General features: G+C 37.7%; 2 protein-coding genes across 3 annotated transcripts in view; one reads left to right on the forward strand and one right to left on the reverse strand.

The window, feature by feature from the left end:
* Position 1: 1 nt before the first annotated feature.
* On the forward strand, positions 2 to 17,233 carry LOC146472342 (ubiquitin-like modifier-activating enzyme 5). Of its 2 annotated transcripts, none has more exons than XM_085119742.1 (13): positions 2 to 251; positions 3,319 to 3,364; positions 4,580 to 4,669; positions 5,564 to 5,610; positions 7,250 to 7,312; positions 8,038 to 8,124; positions 9,451 to 9,532; positions 10,656 to 10,760; positions 11,565 to 11,692; positions 12,611 to 12,746; positions 13,481 to 13,565; positions 15,361 to 15,470; positions 16,015 to 17,233. In XM_085119742.1, exons 1-13 carry the CDS (start codon positions 112 to 114, stop codon positions 16,102 to 16,104), a joined length of 1,209 nt encoding a protein of 402 aa, XP_084975868.1. In that variant the 5' UTR covers positions 2 to 111; the 3' UTR covers positions 16,105 to 17,233. The 2 variants fall into 2 exon arrangements, with proteins under 2 accessions (XP_084975868.1, XP_084975867.1); XM_085119741.1 differs by having other exon boundaries at positions 3 to 251; positions 16,012 to 17,233.
* Positions 17,234 to 18,338: 1,105 nt separating this feature from the next.
* LOC146472343 (nephrocystin-3-like) overlaps positions 18,339 to 22,635 on the reverse strand; it is a 49,810-nt gene continuing 45,513 nt past the window's right edge. Inside the window, exon 33 of the mRNA XM_085119702.1 lies at positions 18,339 to 21,867. Coding sequence (XP_084975828.1) covers positions 21,691 to 21,867 — 177 coding nt within the window. The 3' untranslated portion in view covers positions 18,339 to 21,690. The remainder of the gene's footprint in view (positions 21,868 to 22,635) is intronic.

The following is a 22,635-nucleotide window of genomic DNA, read 5'->3' on the forward strand; positions in this document are numbered from 1 at the left end:
ATCGTCGCCATCTTGTAACCAAAAAAAGTTTAAAAGGTGAAGACAAGAGGACCATTTTTAATTGCAGTTTAACATCTGTAAGCTCGCAGTAAGTGTCAGTGGATATAAACAATGGCGGAAGAGATCGAAGGGCTGAGAGCCAAGATAAAAGAGCTGGAGGTGGCGTTAGAGACGGAGAAGAAACGTAAAGGACTCGTGCGAAAAAAAATCGAACAAATGAGTTCTGAAGTCGTGGATAGCAATCCTTACAGGTAGGAAAGATCACAAACTCAACCCGTTGTCTAAAGAAGCGGAATCAATTCTTCATTAATAACGGAGAAGCCACCGAGGTTATTATACTAAAAAGTTTAGGTATTGTTGATCAAAATTAAACTTTATTGTATAGGGTACATTCGAAAAGGTTTCCTGCTGTCCAGTAGTGAAAGATCATCTTTCGTTATATCCAGATTCTAAAAAGCAATGTTCTCGGTATTTGATTAAGCGTAAAGTTTCAACATGACTAATGAATTACTTTTTGAAGGCGCATTTACAACGAATCAGTCTAAAATATCCCTTCCTATGGGAAGAAAGAATATCAAAAATAAGAACTATCACTGTCACAATAAACGGATTTTGGTAGCAAATTGGAAGTGGCTCAAAGCAAACAAATGTCAGAATAACTTGTACACGTATGGTTAAATGCAAGCTTAGAATAATACGTTTTAGCGATTTCTTTTCGTGGGCGGATGGTAGGTTTGGCAGCCCGTATTTACGCCTTAATGCTTTCGACAAAAATTTGCCATGTGAATGTGAATCGTGATAAAGCATGTAAACCTGTCCATGTTAAGTTTTCTTGAAAAAGATTTGCACATTTTTATAAGAACAAAAGTTAAGTGTACGTTGCGATCAAAGGTGAAGTCTTGATGTTTTTATTCTTATTCTCAGCTGTTTGCAGCTGATTTCTGATCCGTTTCACTGTTGTTGTTTTTGCTGCCCATGTAGCTTTTGCTATTTTTTTGAAAGAGTATTCTTTTCTATGTTTTAAGTGTTGACTTGAAATTTCAAGGTTTATTTTTGTTCATGATTTTATGCCAGCTTTTTCAAATAAAAATTGAAAAATCTGCCGATCAGTTAAAGTGTCTAGTGTGCTTCTGTAGCAGTTGTAGACTAAACAATCTTGAGATTCACAGCAGCAGGCAAGACTATTTTATACCACCAATATATCATCTTCCTGGGAAGACACAGGCTTAAAAAATTGTTGTCCACTTGAGACTACTGTCAGAAAAAAACATGTCGAAAGCCCAAAATTACTCGTCCAAACAACTTTTTCGAAAATGCAAAGCATTAAGCAAGCAAATAAATTATAATGTTTGTTTTTTGAATACTCTTGATCTTGTCAGATTTCATTGCATTTTGCTTCAGTTCAGGTAGACAATTCCAAATGTTACAAAGAAATTATCATTTCAAGAAAACTAACCACAGTGTTTTAGAAAGCTACGAGAATGTACAAGCAGGGCTTCAAATGATTTCCATGAAGATGTTAGTCATGATGTCCAGTCAAGCAAAAACTGAATGTTTTAAAGTATGAAATGATATTATTTTGTAATACTGACATTCTTGTGGGAAATGCTGCCTGTTTATGAAGAGTGCAATAACCATACTGTATCACTCACAATAATTGTATACATTTTTAAAACAAATTAGGATTTGCAAATTTCTTAAGATCTGGCATCTTTTTTTTTTCTGGGAATGTTAATATGTCTCTTTGCAACGTGGTGAAGCCAGCTGCAGGAGAAGAAACTCTTTTGGCTGTTTTGTTACTTGATCTCAGTTCTTCACTGCTTCAGTTTGTTTGAGATGGGACGAAGGAAGAAGAATCTGGTTTGCAAAACAATGTCATGAAATTTGAAAGAAACTGAAACAGACTTTTCTGTTTCTGCCATAAGCTACACTCACTCTGACAACTTTTTGAAAGAGTATTCTTCAACAAGCTTAATGAAAATTCTGCAGAGTAGAGTCTTTGGAAAGGAAAATATCATGCACTCAAAGTTTCTTGCCTTTTTTTTTATTTAGTGGTTAGTTTGTCTGGGTGTTTTTATTAAAAAATGTGGAAGTTCATAGAAATAAAGTCTAAGTTTTCGGTAAAATGATGACGTATCGTGAAGACAAAAACACATGCATAATAAGATTTGCATGAGATTTGCATTTGTGTATTCTGGCTTGTCTTCATGCTCTTCAGTGTTTTTACCAAACATACAAAAGTCATCGTAATTAAAGGCATTTACATAATATGGAAAAGAAGCAGGTTTTGTCAGTCGAGAATTGACACTACTTTTCAATGAAAAAAAGTTGGCAATTTATTTAATTTCCAACTGCGAGGAAGTGAACTATCTCCATTGTATTTGATGGTTGGCATTGCTGTTTGCACCTGCCCAGTAAACTTTTATGAAGCTCTTTGGCAAGTTTGACTGCAGTGAATTGTGCAAAAGACTTATTTTCTTGGGAAATAAAAATTCTTGGGAAATAAAAATAGCTCAGTATTTCTTCCTTCAAAATGATTTGAAAAAATCTGTGGAATTATTGTTTAGTTTCAATGTCATTTATTTTCGAAGCGAATTTGACTGATCAAGATGACTGGCAGTGCATGAATTTGTCCAGTCATAATTATCCTTATTCTGACCAGACATAGTCTGTTGACAGCCTTTAATAATTTGGTAACATCTTTCTTATGCTCTACAGCTGTATGTAAGAATAATTGTTCCAATAGATTTTGTCTTCAAACCCAGTTTGCTTGACACATCTCCCGACCAAGTCCATGCCCTATTTGAAATTTTTTCCACCGTGTCACCAGTTCATGACAGCCCTCTCGCATCTTTTGAATAGTACTTTTTAGATTCCATGTTGTTCATCATAAGGTCTTCTAAAATCGTTTTTTTTTTTTTTTTTTTGGGGGGGGGGGGGGCTCACTTGGCCCTTGTAAGCCAATTTCTAGTCAGAACACTCACGGTAGTATTAACTTTAACTTATAATAACCAAAAATTAGGTTAAGCACAGAGCAAACCAAGATGCTTAGCTTGTCAATCACAATTTCCTGTGGGACTGTTGGAAGTGTGTCATTGGTTCATTGCGTTGACAACAAGCCATGCATGTGTGAAAAAGTTTTGAATTTTCCTTCAACATTTTTTCAACATTCGTATTTAGATAAATGTTAGTTTCTATCTCTGTGCATGTGGGTATCCAACAAAGGGCTTCCCATGATTCTTGATACATTTAAGCTTGCTCCATTTAAACAGACATGGAACCACTCACTCTTACACTTGTGAACTGTTTATTTTTCAGCCGTTTGATGGCTTTGAAAAGAATGGGGATAGTTGAAAACTATGAGGTAAGCTGCATGCATACTTATACACAATAGTGCAAAGTTCTAACTACTTTTATCAGACATGTAGTCTGTCAGGTGATTTAGCTCATTAATTATGCAGTACAGTGACACTTTCTGCCCTCCCCCCTCCCCCTCAGTCTGTTTGAGAAAATGGCCTTCAAAATGACATTCAAACATAATCTCTGATCAAAATGTTTAGTCTTGACTCCTTTTAACAAACTTCTCAATCCATACTACTGTCTTTGAACAGTACATGTATTTCCAGCCAAACAATGTGAAATACATTCAGTTTCTTTAGGGTGCCAGTTCCTAGACATACTGGCAATTACAGTATTTTGTCAGTCTGTTCTCCACATTGTGTCATGACAGGGCTTGATATCACACTGTCAACCCAGACACTTAGCTTATGGATTTGGGTTCTTTTGCGACATTCAAGTAATTATCGTACACAAAATAATGGCAGTCATATAAGAGTAACTTCCTGCTACAGCAACCAGGTTAGCAGTGTGTGATGCCTGTTGTCCACAATTTCATCTTAATGGGAATCTTAATGGCTTCTTTGGGAATGTTAATGGAATCTTAATTGCATCTTAATGGCATTTTTATGGGAATGTTACAGGGTTGACCTCCTGTTTCCTTTTCAAGATTACCTGTATTTTTGTTTTTGTTTTCCAACATTTTGAATAAACCAACTTAATAACATGTTACATGTTATTATTTTAACCATTACCCCAATCTTTTACCTAGAGTCTGTGGACAGGCTCTTTGGTTAGTGGTTGGTTGCCTGGAGACACTCTGGGAAAATCAAAAAAAAATCTATAGCAATTAGAAAATTTTTGACCAGCTGTCTGGTTAATAGCTCTGGCTCTGTCTTTTTACTGCAGGATTTTTGCGGCAAAAAATTCCAGTACCCTAGAGTCTCTCCAGGTAACCAACAACTAGCCAAAGAGCCCAAGGACTTGGAGTACAAAATTAGAGTTACCCTTTTCCTCTGTCTCACCCACTTCTCACCCTCCCCCTCCACTCCCCTCCCCTCCCCTCCCCCAGTCAATGCTAGAATAGCCTTACTTAATATTTTGAAATAAAATTATGCACTGATTAGAATTAATTGTATATTGTGTATTATTATAAATTAATAATTATTATGCTATTAAAGATATTAAATAAATATGATTTTCTTATTTCATTATGAAAATTTCCATTTGTTTCAATGCACAGAATATCCGTAGTTACACGGTGGTCATTGTGGGCGTTGGCGGAGTTGGGAGTGTAACGGCAGAGATGCTGACAAGATGTGGAATTGGCAAGGTGATAAATATTCCTTCAGTAGTTTGTGCTATATTCTACATGTATTTTGAGTTGATTTTGCCTACTGTATGGAATATAATAGGTAGTTGGTTGAAAGTAATTATGTAGCAGTCTTTTAAGCCTTCAAAATGAAATCTTACAACAAAGCACACACTCAGAGAAAACCCACATACCATACCGCTCTAAGCTTGCACGAGACATGAATTACATTACACACTACAAGTCAGAATAGTGTAGCGTGTGAAAAAATAAAAACTGTAAGTAATGTGGTGTAAAATTCTTTATTATTAAAATAATAATTAAGACTATTGTAAGGTCAATAAATAATACCTGAAAATATTAATTAGCACAGACTTGTGCAAGCAAATTAATTTATGTTGATTGCCAAGGAAAATCCCACTGAAAATAAATAACCGTGTTTAATACAATCAGGTGTTTTGTTTACTATGCAATGGAAACTGATTAACTTAATATACTGTATGTCAACAAAAGTGAAGACAGAATCAATAATTACTACAGCTTAGAAAAGTTAAGCTTTATCTCCTATCTGTCTTAGAAGCTCATTCATTGAAAGACTATACATAGTCTGTAATTATGATAGAAAGGATGTTCTCTGTCAATCCCAGAAAAATCAATATACTCCCAAATTTTCAGGCTGTTTTTACTCAGATATAACCATAAATGTCTGTTTTAATTTGCATGTAGCCTTTGTGTCGTGATCCTTTCAATGACATGCAAACTGATAATAAAAGTTAAAAACTCATCCAATGTTTGTACTTGTTACAGTAACAAAAATTTATATATTTTATTTAAAATAATAGTTAGAGACTTCCTGAAGTTACATGTATTTAATACTGGTAATTTTTAATTCGATGTTTGATTACTTTCTCTCAGCTTCTACTTTTTGATTATGACAAAGTGGAACTTGCTAACATGAACAGGTAATGGAATAAATATGATGGTGAAATAATTTATTTAATCCTGGTGAATGAATGAGAATAGTGTATTATTCAGTGAGTGAAACAGGCATACTTGGAAAAAGGAAATCCAAGTGCCCCTATCAGGAGTCGAACCTAAGACCTTCCGATTACTACATTGTAGTTCAGATGCTGTACCACTGAGCTACAGGAGACTCGTGGGAGCTAAGGCCATTAAACTAGGTTCATGGGACAAACATCCTGCATTTGCTAGGATTTTAATGTCAATGTGTTGCATATGTGCAATGGAATAAATGCGATGGAATATTTTAAGCCTGGTGAATGAATGAGAATGGTGTATTATTAAGTGACTGGCACAGGCTGAATGATATACCATGAACAGGTTAGTATGAAATCTGTTGTTCAAAGCAGATAGTGTTGAAATGTACAGGAGAAGATATTGAACATCAGGGCCCAGTGTGGCAGCCGCAAAATTACATTGTGATGATGATTAGTGTTAAAATGCTAGTGATCTCAAAAATCAGTCAGGTTATTTTCCAGTACATGTACATCAGGGCCCAGTTGCTCGAAGCATGGTTAGCACTAACCTGGTTTAAATACCATGGCAACCTATAGGTTTTAAAACCTCTTAACCAATGGTTAGCGCTAACCATGCTTCGAGCAACTTAGCCCAGATGTCATTAATAAGATACACAATTTTTAAAACTAAGGGTGTATTGATTTCTTTTGGAACAATTCTCACTATTCCTATGCCAGTTCAGGAATAACAATATACAGAACATCAGTTCCCCAAAAAACATGATAAAAATTATTCCTCTTGTTCTGGGTAAACTGTTTTACACTCATTCAGGGACTAAGTTTCAGGGACAGACATATAAAATAATAAACTTTTTATATTATTATTTAAACTTAAACTTGAGTGCACAGGTAGCTTGACAAGCTAGTGTCTTCGAGTAGAATAAAATATTACAATGTTACAAAACATTGATGTAATTTTTTTAAAAAATTGTATATAAAATTATATAAAATTACACACTATACACAATCAGCTTAGATTAAACGGAATACTTATTTTGTTCATTCTGAAAACAGAATACCATATTTATTTGATTATCTGCCCTGGGTGCTTATTCAATTTTGGGCCTATGAGGGTGGGGGCGCTTGTTCAAAGGTTGTCGCTTATTATTTTCCCAAATTTTCATCAATCGAGGACATTTTTAGAGAATAACAAAACAAGGGATAACTAGTTTATTTTGCTTGAACAAGACAAAACAATTTGCAAAAGCTAATATAAACAAGCCATCAACAATATAAACGTTAATTGACTATAAACGTTATCTAAAACCAATTTTGGAACACAACTGACACTCCTCTTACATTTGTACTTCGAGCTCCACGTACAGAAATGTTTTTTTGTTGGGAGGGGGTGGAGTGGGCACTATTCACTTTTTGGGCTTTCAGAGTGGGCACTTGCATGTATTCGAGGTGGGCATAATTTATTCAAAGGTTGGCACTTAATCAAATAAATATGGTAGGTCTGACAAGAACATATTAAATACCACCTATTCTCTGCATTCCTAGTTCAGAATAACCCCCCAAAAATACGCTCTTACTTATAGACAGCATATTCCTTTTATTGCAGGTTATTTTTCCGTCCTGATCAGTCTGGCATGAGCAAAGTAGAAGCTGCAGTAAATACATTAAGGTGAGTTCTTGAGGAATTGTCCTAAGTATGGATTTATGTGAAAACAATATTTATTTTATTTCATATCCAAATATTTGAACATATGATTCAGATTGCATCATAATATTGTTTTATTTTATTATTATGGATGTGTTTATTTTCTCCTCTACCAATCTCAGCATACAGTACCTTTGTACATATAATCAGCCGTCCCCTGACGTTGGGGGGGGGGGGGGGGACCCTGGGAAATACAGTTCCCTCTTGAAAGTGCCAATTTTCCTCTCTTGGTAGGGGACTTCCATAGAACAATCAAAGTTACAGTAATTGCCCATCCTAGAGAGTCACCACAGAAAAAGTTGTGAACTTACATGTTTTAAGGAGCCTGGAGGCCCTCTGTGTCAGCAGAACTGTGGTACCACATCTCACATATATCATGTTGGATTGTTGGATCGATTGGTAATGACTTGTAATACCTGAGTTGACAGAATTTGCCACCGTCAAACTTTTCTGAGCACACAGCACAAGATGAGCTCATGAAATTTCATGTGCAGTACAGTGTAGTCTGTTTGCCCTTGATTTTACAATGACTACAACATGGCTACTTGCTTACAAAGGCCTCTATTTCCCCACAGGGTACAACACAAGAAATCTAAACTTCCTCATTACTGTTCCTTGCTAGGAAATCATTGAAGATATTAATTATTCTCAATGACTTTTTTAACCTTTTGCAACAACTTTCCATACAGAGATATTAACCCTGATGTTGAATTTGAAGCTTACAACTACAACATAACATTACTGGAAAATTTTAAGCACTTCTTATGTAGAATAAGGTGAGTTTATATGACTTAAAAGCTCTCACCTCCCACCACATACATGTTGATCTCAAAAGTAATTAAAGTGCATCAACTGATTTAAGTGCCCCTTTTTGATTGAAGTGCTTGACCTGGAGATAAAAATATTGAAACTAATTCTTATTTCAGGGCCCAAGACTATCAGTTACCAATTAGCCACAGACTAATAAGAAATCAGTTTTGGCTAGTAGGTTTAATTTACATTAATTTTTCACTGGCCATTAAGTGCAGGAGATTTTTCCTTTATACATGTAATTTATTATTACACTGTCTTGTAGTTTGTAGTAACAAAAAGTCTGAGCTCCCTCTCCCCCACCCCCTTCATAAGACAAGGTAATGATCAGAAACTGTGCTAACTGTCGTAAGTCTGGCTGTTACTACACCGTAGCCATGGGCTTGTGAGCTAAAAAGTTAGTCTCGATCCCTGAGCTAGGGACAAAAATCACTACTTTGTGGTGTTTTTATTCCTATAATTGTATTTTTTTAGTTTCTGTTCTCATTCACTCTAGAGTATGAGAATGATGTTGATGTCAAAATTGAATGTCTTGAGCAACTTGTCCTCAACAAGCACCATGACTCCATTAAGCACCCCTCCTTGAGCTCCTAACTATTAAACAGCTCCTTTTTTGCCCCATCGTATGCCCATTACATTTTTTAGCCTTTCCTCCTGGCCATGAGATTGTTTGTGGTCACAGGGGTAGGTGACTCGCAGGGTAAAACTAGGAGGATCATTGCATACATGATGGCTGTGTAATAAGGGCCTTAGGCTAGGAAAGAGAATCTTTGTAGTGACCATTTTAAAACTATAAATAAATAAATAAATAAATAAACATTAATTTTGACGTAATTACAAAGTAATTCAAATTTTTTGGAATCGTAGACCTGCTGTGGTGTGGTGTAAAATGTGTTTAACTTTAAACTATCGGAAAGAAGATTTTTGCATAAATTTGCAAAAATTTGGTATCATAAATGGTATTTTTTGTTAAATAAATTACAGACAATGTAAACCTGCATGAATTTGCATCAATTTACAAAGTGTGCAAAAATTGTCAAAGTTTTGCTAAAAACATGTATTTATGGTGCACATGGCAATAACTTACATTGATTGGCATGTACTTGTAAGCAAAGTTTTGCATATAATATAAATTGAAGGTAAAAAGTAAGGGGCTGAGATTTAACAACAGTCAGAGCATACTGTTTTTAATTATTGGTTCATGAATTGAAATGTTGGTTCAGCAACTTGCAACTTACAGTGTTGATCACGCTAGACAGGCTGCTGATTAATTTGAATTTTTTATGTTTTAGCCATGGTGGAAAAGGTGAAAAACCTGTGGACCTTGTCTTAAGTTGTGTGGATAACTTTGAAGCAAGAATGGCAATAAATACAGTAAGAACACCATTTTGCTGTTTGTTTTTCCTCTTTCAGTGTAATCTGTCAGGGGAGGCAAGGATATTTATTATAATAGAGAGATTTAGCATTGCATTTATGGCAAATGGCAAACGCCAGGCTGAAATTTTCTCTTTGATGAAAAACAACAAAGCTTTTTTGGTTTAAGCTTATCTCCACCCAGTCGGCGACAGCTATCAAGCAAACACAAAAAAAGAGAGAAGTGAGTACGAGAAACACAAGTTTATGCATTAATTTTTAGAACAAACAGCGGCTTGACGTTTCCTGTTTGGCGTTAGCCGTGAACGCGAAGCTAAATCTCTCTAATAATAATTTTTTTTTTTGGGGGGAAGGGTGTGAGGGGAAGGGGCAGGGATTTATAGACAGACAGAATGAAGCAACGTAAAGTACATTAATTTTGAAGGTCAGAGGGCACATCTGTCTTATGTCCAATTTCATCGACTCAATATTTTGGCCTTGTTTTTTCTCAAAAACTAATCATAAACCAACAGAAACCCAACAGACTTTGACTTGGGCAAAATAATGTGTGTAATGATCTCCTCTAGCTGTCTTTAAGCTCCCAGTATTCTTTTATTTTTTTTATTTTATTCACCACGATATACATTCATAGAAAGTTACAGTGAATAATAGACTAAGATCTTACATAAGTTTACAGTGAACAATAGTATAGTAAAAGAAGAAGTAAGAAGTGGCGAGGAGACCTCAAGAAACCCCCGGGCTAGGACTTAACATTATCATCATCATCATCATCATCTTCATTGTCATCTTAAGTTTATACAGGATAACACTGTCTAGTATCGAAGGGGTCATGTTTATTTTAACATTGAAATAGAAAGTATGATAGATAAAAAGTCCAAACTTATTACATGGTCCTTACCACGTTCTGAAAACATAGTGACTGTGAATGATGCTTTAGATGTAAATTGTACATTATATTCAACAAGATAAGCAGTTGAAATCCATGGCTCCAGTAATTTAAAAATTAATGATCTTTTTGCAGTTTTTGGGTGTACATGTCATTACAGTGCCTAGTTGTGACTGTATGCATAGACGTTTTTAAGAGCAATTGTACGATAAACTGAAATGACCAATTCTTTTTCAGGCATGTAATGAATTAAATCAACCTTGGATAGAATCTGGTGTGAGTGAAAATGCAGTGTCAGGGCACATTCAGTGTGTTGTCCCAGGAAAAACAGCTTGTTTTGCGGTATGTTTGCAGCATTCAATTGATTATCAATTTTTATGCTGTATTAATTTTAACAAATTTATCAGTGGCAGTTTTCAATGATCTACACTGTACAGCTGTATACTCTTTTTAAAAACTGGATCATTATATAATGCAATTTCAGGGATAATATTTTGATTGGCTTAGCAGCCATGGTATATGAGCCATTATACCATGCCTGAGAAATAACGACCATTAAATTGTCTTCTGGTTGTTCTTGCAAAGCGAAATCAGCAAGATCTAGCAATATTTCTTGATTGTAAAAAATAAAGCAATATTATTCCACTCATGCTTGTTGGATATGGGACAACTGTAGCCAACTCTGGCAATGTTTATAATAGCACTGTTATGTTCCAATGACTCCATACAAATCTAGAGTTTTGCCTTAGTTCTGAACGTTTAGAACTGAGGGCAGATGAGAAGGATTTGTATGGAATCACTGGAACATTACAGGGCTAACTTCTGAACCCCATATTGCAAGAAGACGCTGATTTTTGGCTAAAGGACACCAGCACTCTTTCCAAATATCTCAACAAATGCCATAAAAGTCCATTTCCGAGTTGCTGTGAACCTCATTATGAAAGCGAGGCTAGGTGCAAAGTTTTTATTATGAAATTTAGTTTTCATTCATATGCAAACAAAACTAATTTTTATATGAAAAGCTTTTGCACTTAGCCTTTCATAATGAGGTTCACAGTAACTCACTAATGGCCTGTTTGATAAATTTAGTTTTTGTGACATCATGACTTTACTTTATTGATAGAATATTATTTTTCACTTCTATAGTGTGCCCCACCTCTTGTTGTTGCTTCTAATATTGACGAAAGAACACTCAAGAGAGAAGGCGTGTGTGCGGCATCTCTTCCCACGACAATGGGCATTGTGGCAGGATTTCTTGTGCAAAATACTCTCAAGTAAGGAGATGAAGCTAATGCAGAGTTTTCAAATATGAATATCTGTTCACATGTAGGATCTGAGCCACAGAATCAACAGTTCTAAAGAACTTATTCAGCATGATTTACGACTTACCAGAGGAAAGTGCTGCTTAGTTGTTTTTATTTTCGATGCCATGTACTTTAAGAATTTGTTGCACATACTTAAATGTTAAAGCCCTGTTTTACATGTGCAGCATAATAAACTGCATCGCAGGAAAAAGTACCAGTAGTACTCAGTACCTTTCATTTGTATGTCAATGATCGCACTTTTCATTTTGTTTTTCAAGATGCAAAGGCTACAACTACCTTGTAAAGCATAATAAACAGCACCACAGGAGAGTACTGCTTAGTAGTATTCACTTAAATGGTCACACTTTAGGATTTCATCCAGACTCAAAAGTTAGAACCACCTTGTACAACATAATAAACAGCAACACAGGAAAGTGCTGCTCAGTAGCTTTTATTTGAATGGTCACACTTAAGGATTTCATCCACAGACTCAAAAGTTAGAACCACCTTGAACAGCATAATAAACAGCACCATGGGAAAGTACTGCCCAGTGGCTTTCATTTGAATGGTCACAGTGTAGGATTTCATCCACAGACTCAAAACCTAGAACCACCTTGTACAGCATAATAAACAACACTGTAGGAAAGTACTGCTCAGTAGCTGTCATTTGAATGGCTTTAGGATTTCATCCACGACTCCAAAGTTAGAACCACCTTGTTCGGCATAATAAACAGCACCACAGGCGCGGGTAGCTTTCATTTGAATGGTCACAGTTTAGGATTTCATCCACAGACGCAACAGTTAGAACCACAGGGGGAAAAATTGAGGTCTTATTTCAGGTGTGAACAGGTCTTCTTAACTGGTTTAATACTCAGATTTTACCAACAGGTATCTGCTAAAGTTTGGTTCTGTTTCTTACTATCTCGGATACAATGCAATGCAAGACTTCTTTCCCATGATGACACTAAAACCCAATCCAGCTTGTGAAGAAATGATGTGCCAACAGAGACAACGAGAATACCAGGTAACACCATCACAACCATCAAAGCGAGTCTTAATTAGAAATAACAACATGATAAGTTTTTGCATCTGTAAAATGGCATTTGGTGTTATGCATTGCATGATTTGCAGGGTTTACACTGTATTCTAGAAATTGGCCAGTGAAGGCCCAGTGGGCCCCTTTCTGTAATTTCAGGGGGCCTTTTTTCAAGAAAGGAGAGCTCCAAAAGATTTTTGAACTTTTTTGTAAAGTCAGAAGCAACTCAAGAAAGTGCAGAATACGAACACAAAAACAAACGAAGAGGAAAAAGGCAATTGAGACAGTAGTAAGGGGCTCTAAATTTCAAAGTATAGAGCGGCGGTCCTATCAATTTTATCGTCTGTGATGCTTTCGAATACTTTATTTCAGAAAATAAGGACTTATCGTTGGGCACAATTTTGTGCACCCCATTTGACGTGCCAACATAAATCTTATGCGTCATTTTTTTCGAATTGCGGAAATCCCGCAAAACCGCGCTCTAGAATAGACCCTGGATTTGTACAACATATCGTGTTTGTATGACATACTCTGCATGGCACATATTGCATGCATACGAGGCAATGTGGCTGAATTGCATAATTTGCATTGTGACATGTATTGCGTAATCTGCAGGGGCGCCGCCGAATGGTCCTTTGAAAAATCCCCAGTCTCATAAAATTGGATTCAAAGCCGAAAGTGTGAATTGTTACTTACTCTCATTTCTTTACTTTTAATTTTAGGAATCAGAAGAAGCAAAACAGGAAAACGAGGAAAAAGCTGAAAGCGCAGCAGAGGAAGAAGTAAAACACGAGGATAATGAGTGGGGTGAGTATTAAATGATTTTGAATTTTTTCCAAATGTGTCAACGTACCAGACAATAGACAGTTTCTTTATTACGAATGTTTGGATTTTTCAGCAGAGTTGATGAGGTAGTTTGCCACTGCAAAGGGTTTGGAACGCTGGCGTTTCGAGTATTAGCTCTTCGTTGTTTAGCCTCCCACGCAGTCGTTTTTAGGGGACTCGTATAACCTCCTCTCCGAGTCCCCTAAAAACGACTGCGTGGGGGACTATTGGTTGTTAGGCTGTTATTGTAAAATAGCAAATGAAATGAAACGTTTTTAGGAGGATTTGCCGTACTGAGTTTACCAAAAAACTGTAAAGTTTCATAGAGGTCTGATTTATACTAGAAGGAATTACTATACTTTACGTGTGAATTTTACAGTTTAATTGTCAAAACCGGTGAAGAAATTCAATTTACATTACAAAAATTGCAAGGGATAGGGTTAGAAGGGCGAGCAAACCGTGCGAGCGAGCGCGCAAAGATCTTCTCCTGCGAGGAGGCACAAGTAGACTTTCTTGCGTGTTTGCTCATATTTCGCTTGCTTCACTATCCCAGGGAAAAAAAAGAGACTACTCTTTACAATGTAGCTTTCCACTCGTGCCCCTCAGCACTGGAAACATTATAGGGAGCTTAAGCAACAACGACGGAGACGGCAACGACAACACCGCAAACCAACAGGTTTAATGAGCAAAAACAATCGCTCTGCACGTGCGTTTTAAAGTTTGGTACATTTCTTTGCCGTCCTCTGCAAAACAACAACGTGAAATGACCACCTTTAAAGGCTGGTTTCCATATGATCGCGGATCGCAGATCGCAATAAGGTCTGTGATCGTCTGCGATCATATGGAAACCAGCCTTTAGATAGAACATGGTTCTATCTTCTGCGATCGCTATCGCAGACCTTACTGCGATCTGCGATCATATGGAAACCAGCCTTAAGGTTTTGTGGAGAACGTGAACGCACGACGGTGAATTTTTCATTTTCTTTCTCAACTCGTACGCCACTCCTACCAATTTGGTTCCTGGATAGTCCGCTATTTTTGTAAAAGTTGAGCGAGTTGAAATAATCGCGAAGTAGCACAAATGAAATAAAGATATATTTTCAGGTGACGTTTTCGTTGCCGTCGTCGTTGCTTTAGTCAAGCTCCCTGATATACTATCACTGTAGGATGCTTACGTTATGACTCAATGAAACATGTATATGACGCTCGGGCATTTATTTCTTTGAGTACCGTATTTACTCGAATAAGCGCCGCGGCGCTTATTTAATTTTTCGTGTCTCCTGTGCGGCGCTTATTCGAGGGCGGCGGCTCATACCACAAAGTCAACCCATTTTGATGATTGTAAAAGCAAACGCTGACAATCTCCTTACTGAAACATTTACAGGGAAGAGAAAGAGGGAGGTTGGGCTTGTCGTAAAGGCGAAGTTTACAGCCTTCACGCAAGAACTGAAGAACGCGAACATTTTGAAGAGAGAACTGAATGAAAGAGCATCAAGATATACTCACTTCGAACTGAAAAACATCACTATTGATGAAAATAAATTCCCATTGCTGGCTTAGAACCGCATTGCAGCGATTACAGGGTATTTTTATCATCTTTAATATGGAAATACTCAAATAAGCGCCGCACCGGAGCTGCGGCGCTTATTCGAGGGCGGCGCTTATTAACCATTCCGCTCCGTGTGCGGCACTTAATCGAGGGCGGCGCTTATTCGAGTAAATACGGTAGTTTCTTTATGTAGTCAGTATTGTCAATCCTTTTGTTCGTGTTGTTTAGGTATTACATTAGTTGATGAAGCCAAAGGTGATGATGAAGAAGACGAACCCTCTCCAGAGCTTGTGGCGGGAGTACAGTTGGCATATTCTAAGAGAAGACCACAACGGAAGGTAAACTTTTAACAGCACATCGAAGTCGTTGCTCCGTGTCCTCCAGAGTTAAGGCTTATTTACAACTGTCGATTAATCGGGCCGATTTGGCCCAATCTGATAAAGAAAAATAGTGGGCCGACCCGATTTATGAAAAACATTTGGCAGTGTTACCAACTTTCACACCGCGCTACACTAACAGAATTTAATGAAATCAGCCGACAAACAGGCCATTTACGAGCTGCCTCGAACCTTATTTCGAAAGCAAGACTAAGTGCAAAGCTTGTCATGGGAAAATTAGTTTTGTTTGTATATGAATGAAAACTAATTTTCATAATAAAAACTATGCAGAAGTCAAGCTTTCATGGTGAGGTTCAAAGCATCTCGGAAATGGCCTATTGTAACATGACTTGGTCCATGCGATTGAACTTGATAAATCGGTATACAGGTATAAGGTATAAATCCCTTACTACTATCGCCATACAAAGAAGTACCCCAGGACTATCCACTTCCATTGCAGGGATCACTTCTCCTTACATTGAATTTCTACTGAATTTCTCAGCAGATTTCACAAGAGATCAGCAGCGAAGGGCAGATATCAGCGGACGATGAACTCAGTGTTGAGGACCTGATGAAGAAACTCAAGAGCATATAGAATAACCAGAGTGGACTAGTGAACTAAAAATCAGTTTTATTTTGACTCGTTTTACAATGTGATAGTGCTGTGTTGCACATTGCATGATGTGAATTACATTGCACATTGCATGATATGCACTGCACAATGCTCATTGCACGTGTCGCATGACAGGCATATTGGCTGCGTTGCATGACATGCATATTGCATGTTTTGCGTGACATGCACATTGCATGTGTTGCGTGACATGCATATTGCATGTGTTGCGTGACATGCATTGCATATGTGCATATATCGACATTGTGTGTGACACCCCTGTATTTATACTGCATGGTGTGTGAGGTGATGTCTGCACTGCATGCATCAGAACTCGCATTGTATTCAACGACGGCAAAGGATCTTTAAGACTGTTCATAATAACTCTTGTTGAATTTCTTGATATAGAAAGCGGAAATTCTAAATATAAGAATAATATTAATAATTAATAATCTACTATAATTATAGGGCTAGTTAGATGTAATAAATTTGAAAATTAGATGAAGTGGTGAAAAACTTGAAAACAAGTAATCGTAAAACAAATTCCTAACGACTATTCTAAAGATAACTAAAACTAATATAGACGACACAATGAATCAATGAAAAACCAGTAGGCGTTGGCAAGCTCTGCAAAACAACTAACGGGTGCTATCATGGGAAAACAGATAAAACCCAAAGCAATCGGCATTCACTCTAGCGAATCACACCAAACACAAGAAGGCAAATGAGCCAATCAGAAGTCGAAGCAGATGTACGAAAGAGCCCCCAAGCGTGGAAAAAACGCGTGCGAAGATGGTTTTACTTCGAACTGGTAGAAAAAGTGACGCGATTTTTTGAACTAATCTCAAAGCGTAAATTATTTTTAAGTTTCTGAAAATCACCTTAAGCTGAATTTACTTTTGCTATTGGCTTTGCTTCTGTTCATCAAAAAGGTGGATATTTCTTTGTTTTAAGCAAATTAAAAGTTGTAACCTCTTACTGCGCGCAGCCATTTGGCACTGATGTTTTACTTGGGAGAAGACAAGGAAATTATTTCTTTTCTTTCGTTTTTTCTTTTTTTAAGTTACCGTAAATTATTTGAGTATTTATTGAAATAAAATATATGTTAGACCTGTTCTCTATGAACGTTTTAGCGATGGCTTCGTGTAGCCATGCAGCCGAGGTAATATAAAGTTTTCGCGTTTAAAATAAACGAAATCTTTACAAGCCTGTACAATGTGCCTCTCTTTACTCCAAGTCCCAAGCAAATCCATTCCCTTCAAGGAATTCTGCCGTAACTCATTTGAAATAATGGAAGGCCAACGAGCAAGACCATTCCAGTCAACCAGCTGACGCGATTATATTAAACACGGTGAAGAGTGTTTCTTCCTTTTTGGGTTGAAAAAACAAAGCGCAGCGGAGTTTTTTGTAACCAACTGAGGGGTGTTTGGAAGTCGGATGAAATACTCTTCCTCGTGTTTGTTACAGTTTCAATTCTCAAACCATTAACATTCCTTGGAGAAGTTCACGGCAAGATGTCACTAAATTTTTTAAGGTCACATTTCCAAATCTCCAACACGGTTACCAGTAACTTCTCCGAGGTTCGGCCTCGTGCCCAGTCCTCCTTGGCGGGCGGTTAAATGTGACGTCACCCGTTGAGCTGATAGATCGGCAATCTCGTACCCAGAGTCCTCAGGCTTTTCGGTCAGCGGGTAGGCGCCAGGAGAAACTCTGGAGAACTCGAAAAAATTTAAATTTTTTGATTGGCTGCTGCAGTATCCTGCGGTAATAAAATTCCAGTACCCCAGAGCCTCTCCTGGCGACCAACCGCTGGCCAAAGAGCCTGAGGACTCTGGGTACGAGATTGATAGATCGGGAAGGAGCGCGCTAGGCTCCAAGCCCCATAGGCAAGCGCGGTTACTGACGATAAGTGCGTTGGAAACGAGGCTACATTTCTTGAGCTTTAGTCTTGTTGCGATGGTAATGTGCGAAAAGAGGGAAAGTTCTCGACGTTTTTTCGCCGAATATTGTTCCCGTACGTTTCATTTTTGTTTTCCTCACCCACTGGCTACACCTGGTTCTCCGAGATCTGTGACAATTGAGATTTTTCGGGAGAATTGTCTGTCCTTTGCAAATAGTGTCAGTGAGGATATTGAATATTCATTTTGCTCATTAACAATTTTATGCTGTTTAATATTCATTGGCGATTTTCCAGGTTTTTTGAAAAGGCATTCCAACACTCCAGAAATTTGTAATCCTTCCCTTTATTTTCTGTAAATGGAGATAAAAAGCGTCTTTTTATTTACAGAGCAATAAAATTCGTTTCATTACTTAATAAACATTCGCCTCTTTATTTACAAGTTTAAATTTAACGTATATTAATCTGTCTTATAAAAGGAATAAAAACATAGTTACATAAAATATTTTCTGCTATTTGAGCCTCAAAATCAAAAGGACTGCAAACAAAAAGTATATATTGAATTTCCATAAATAAATCTTTCTTTTCTTTAAATATAAGGTGGATAGCGGAACAAAGACAATAGTTAATTATAGGGATTTGTCAAGGAAAGTTTGACCTTTTCTTTTGTGTTGTTGTTGTTGTTGTTGTTTTTTTTTTCGTTAAAATGGTACAACAATATCTTTATTTAGAGTACTTCGTTTGCCTGCGTCATTTTGAAGGGATGGTGCTGCAAAATCATAAAAATAAGCATTCCGAAAATGGTACGCGCTATCTTCAAGAAATTCGAAGGACTAAGATAAAACTTAATCTCAAAATTGGTGCATTCCGTTTGCAAACTGACCTCTCTGGCCAGTTTTTGCAAATGGAAAGTACCCAAGTCACAAAATAATTCTAGAACACTAGGACAGAAAAAAAAAATTAGCCCAACTGTTTTCAAGTTGTAATCCAAAGCAAGCCAGTCCATCTATGACCAAAGAGACTCATCGGAAGCCTTTGTACACTGGGGCGATAATTTATGACAAAACTGTAGCATTTGCTTTTATCTGTTGATGGAAAACATTTTGGGCCAGTTATTTACACAGAGTCTAACTTAGGCCGCGGCCTAAGACAATCAGTGGGCCTCCAAATCTGTTTCTAAGCGGTTTATTTAAAGTAGATAAATAGTTTTTTACTCTGGGATGCAAGCCTTCTTGTTGCCGTCAGCCGCAGACAATGTTTAGATATGACTGTTGGCAAAATTGAAAATGGCTTAGAACGTAGTTTTGTTAAACACCGTCTAAACTGTCTTTGAATAACTGACCCTTTTGGTTCTCGAAATGACACAAACTTCCCTTGACACCTCCCCAGTTTGACAGCGTGATTTGAGATCTTGAATATCATTTTCATTTATAAGGTACATTACAGAGATTTAGAATCACGTTCACGAAAAACGGCAAAAATGACAACTTGACCATAAGTTTATCCTACAAGTGCCGCTCGCTGTTTTCAGTTTCTCAACAAAATTGAGTAGTTTTGCGTTGGAATCAAGGGCCAGAGTTATTCTGCACTATTCTCATCTGTGTACTCAGTTTTTCCAGAAAACTTCAAAACTCATTAATAATTCATAAGCCCATTGACCTATCAAATGCTCGATAGTACATCACGTGGATAATAATAATAATCTTTATTTGTGCTTTTTTTCAATTTACATTTGTTTCAATTTGATGTGGAGTGACTTTATATCGATAAACCTCCTTCTTATTAGTATGCGGTGTTTTATCAGCTGATGAAACACTCCTCGTTAGTATACGGTGTTTTCCTCGTATGCTAATTTCCAACGTTCATAAAAGCATAATTGTTATGAACTCTATTGTCACAAGCTTTTCCAGGAATGTTTTTGAAGCCGACCAAAAAACTCGCAGCACGTGTTTTATCTAGGCTGCGCCTCGTGGTTTTAAACCCGATAAAACACTCCTGCGTATCTCACGTTTGCCGTAAACGCGATTCTCAAACTCTCAACAGTAGAAAATCTTGGGTCAATTTGCAGGAAATGACGGGTTAAGATCACCGTTGAATAATGAAGGCTAAGCCTACCAGCCGAAAGAGATGGCGCTTTCCAACTCAATGCCGTGCAATTCTCCTTGATAGGAGAATAGAAATAGCAATCTCGTTACCAGGGTCTCTCCTCTACACCTCCCAGGGAACGACGTCTATCTCTCGTCCCCTGGGGCGTGAAGAGGAGGCACCCTCGGAACGAGGTTGTAGAAATACGAGAAATGACAAATGGTACGGAATTTTCCGACGTCCCGTTACGGACGGGAAAAGAAGACTAACTCGGCAGTTACCCCGAATTTCCAGAAATTTTGTGATCTATTTTATATCCTATCGAAAATTTCCGGACTTTTTCGAGCAAATGGTGGTGTTACACACCAACTATTTCGTTGTGAATTCCCCTGGTACCTTTTACTTCGCATGGAAAAGGAAAGATGTTACTCATGGGTAGGTCAGTAACTGTCTCGTCTCCAGGCGGCCCCCTCAGTCAAAAGTGGTGCGCATAGTCTTGTGGGACTGTTCAGCGCTTCGCGTTTCGAGTCCTTCCCATCAAACATAGCGCCCCTGTTTTCCGCTCTTTCCAGGTAAAGATTTGCCGACGAACACTTACTTTTGCTCGTTGTGTTTTTTTAAGCGACAAAACGATATATTTTGTATTATGAGTTTTTTTTTTTTTTTTTGCTCTTTAAATTTTTTTGTATGGGTATCATCGAATGTCGCGCAAGATTTTACCCGCGAAAAATTCACGGGCAACTTTTGCGTTATTCACAATAATTCTAAAATCAGTGAAATTAAGGGGAGGCATCAGGGTACTAGAATGAGGTCGTCGATAAAAAAAAAACCCATAAGATTCCGGAAACCGTAGTTCGAACAACGCATTCTAATAAATTGCCTTGACATCTTTCTTTGTTGGTTTGTTTGTTTTCATTTTTGCACATTCAATCAGACGCACAAGCGGAACCAGTCCAGTGCCAAGCGCGGGAAACCCCTCGCTTCTGATTGGTCGAAAAAAATAAGTATTTTTGATCTGATTAGTATATACAAGTTACACGGTTTTCTCCTCTAGGTCAACAGAAGGAAGACCGAAACAAGAAAACAGTTACTCTCAGCGGCCACTGGAAGACCGGTCTAATCTGGTCGTAGAAAACAAAACAACCATTTTTGACTACGATATACACACCCAATCGAAGTAAGATAAACAGGTGGTCTCTCAAGCCAATGGCTTAGCAAATTAAAACACAAGTTCACGAAAATTAAAGAACTTTCTAAAACGGACAGTTGGAGATGGTGAAGACTGTGTCGTGCCCAGCTCAGAGAGAGTTGACTGTATGTAAGGAGAATAACTACCCCACCTGCACCCCCTCTTGAATCAGTTAAGGCTGATTTAGCAACAGAACGGGAACGTCATTTGAGGACGCGAGAGCGCGCGGAATAGTCTAAACGCGAGTCTATTTCGACTGTCTTATGGGTATTCTTGATGCGCGCGCCGTTGTCAACTGACGTTTCCGTTCTGTTACCTAGTGATTCCCCTGCCCAGTTTGTCTGAGATGCTAATCCACCACAGGACACCCAGCGTGAAGTGACTACACCTACTAATTATTTCACATTAACATCACCCTAGACACACTGTCATTCGCTTGGAGTCCATGTGAATGTCTTCTAACGCTGCCGGTACTGAGAACGCTGAGGGAGGAGCGCCTAGATAGGCCAAGGCGTGGTTCATGTTCCCTGATGTCGTTAGCTCGCTTGTACAATTGGGCAGCCTTTTCTGGTAAATCCTGATGGGAAACCAGAACATAACTGAATTAATTTCTGATCACAAACCACAGACAACTAGAAGCTTTAACCCTTTAAGCCCTAACAGTGATCAGCATCAAATTTCTCCTTGTAATATCAATCCTTATTCAACCCCTGATGTCATGAGAATTAAGGATATGATCACCCGAAGTGAATTTTCTTGATATTCTAATAACTTCTCCCCAGTACTTTTATAAGAAATGTATAGGGACAAGATAGGAGAATTTGTTCTTTGATGTTAGGGGTTAAAGGGTTAAAGATACAGTGAAATGCGATTATTGTGAACCTGGTGCTCCCGACCTGACTTTGGAGTCCTTACGAAAACACAACGCCAACGGCAGCGAAAACTACAAAAAAAAATGTTTAATTAGCCCCCCCCCCCCCCCCCCTCCAAAAAAAATAGTTCTACACGTGCATTAAAAATGATACATTTCTTTGCCGTGCTTCTACAAGACAACGACGTCAAATATCCAAATTCAAAGTTAACGTGGACACACGACGGTGAATTTTTGTTCTGGCCTTGAACGCCGTTCGCTACCAATGATGTTCCTGGATAATTCGTGTAATTTCGTTGGCGTTGCCGTCGTGCTTTGGAAGGGTTCCTCGGCAGCTTTCCTATTCAAAGTTGGTGCATTTTCAAACATGAAAATATCAATAACATTCATTTGCCTTGCAAACATATTGAGCTTATTATATCACAACACGGCTATGCTGAGAAAGATCGAGATACAACATACACAAACATAGCA

Source organism: Pavona decussata, unplaced genomic scaffold, assembly GCF_977016875.1.
Source record: "Pavona decussata unplaced genomic scaffold, jaPavDecu1.1 SCAFFOLD_100, whole genome shotgun sequence".
Taxonomy (NCBI): Eukaryota; Metazoa; Cnidaria; class Anthozoa; order Scleractinia; family Agariciidae; genus Pavona; species Pavona decussata.

Excerpts from the sequence above, each read along its gene's own strand:
- LOC146472342 (XM_085119741.1), top strand. The coding sequence starts at position 112 with ATGGCGGAAGAGATCGAAGGGCTGAGAGCCAAGATAAAAGAGCTGGAG. Across the intron at positions 7,313-8,037 it reads GCTGCAGTAAATACATTAAG|AGATATTAACCCTGATGTTG; the intron begins GTGAGTTCTTGA and ends CTTTCCATACAG. Across the intron at positions 11,693-12,610 it reads CTTGTGCAAAATACTCTCAA|GTATCTGCTAAAGTTTGGTT; the intron begins GTAAGGAGATGA and ends TTTTACCAACAG.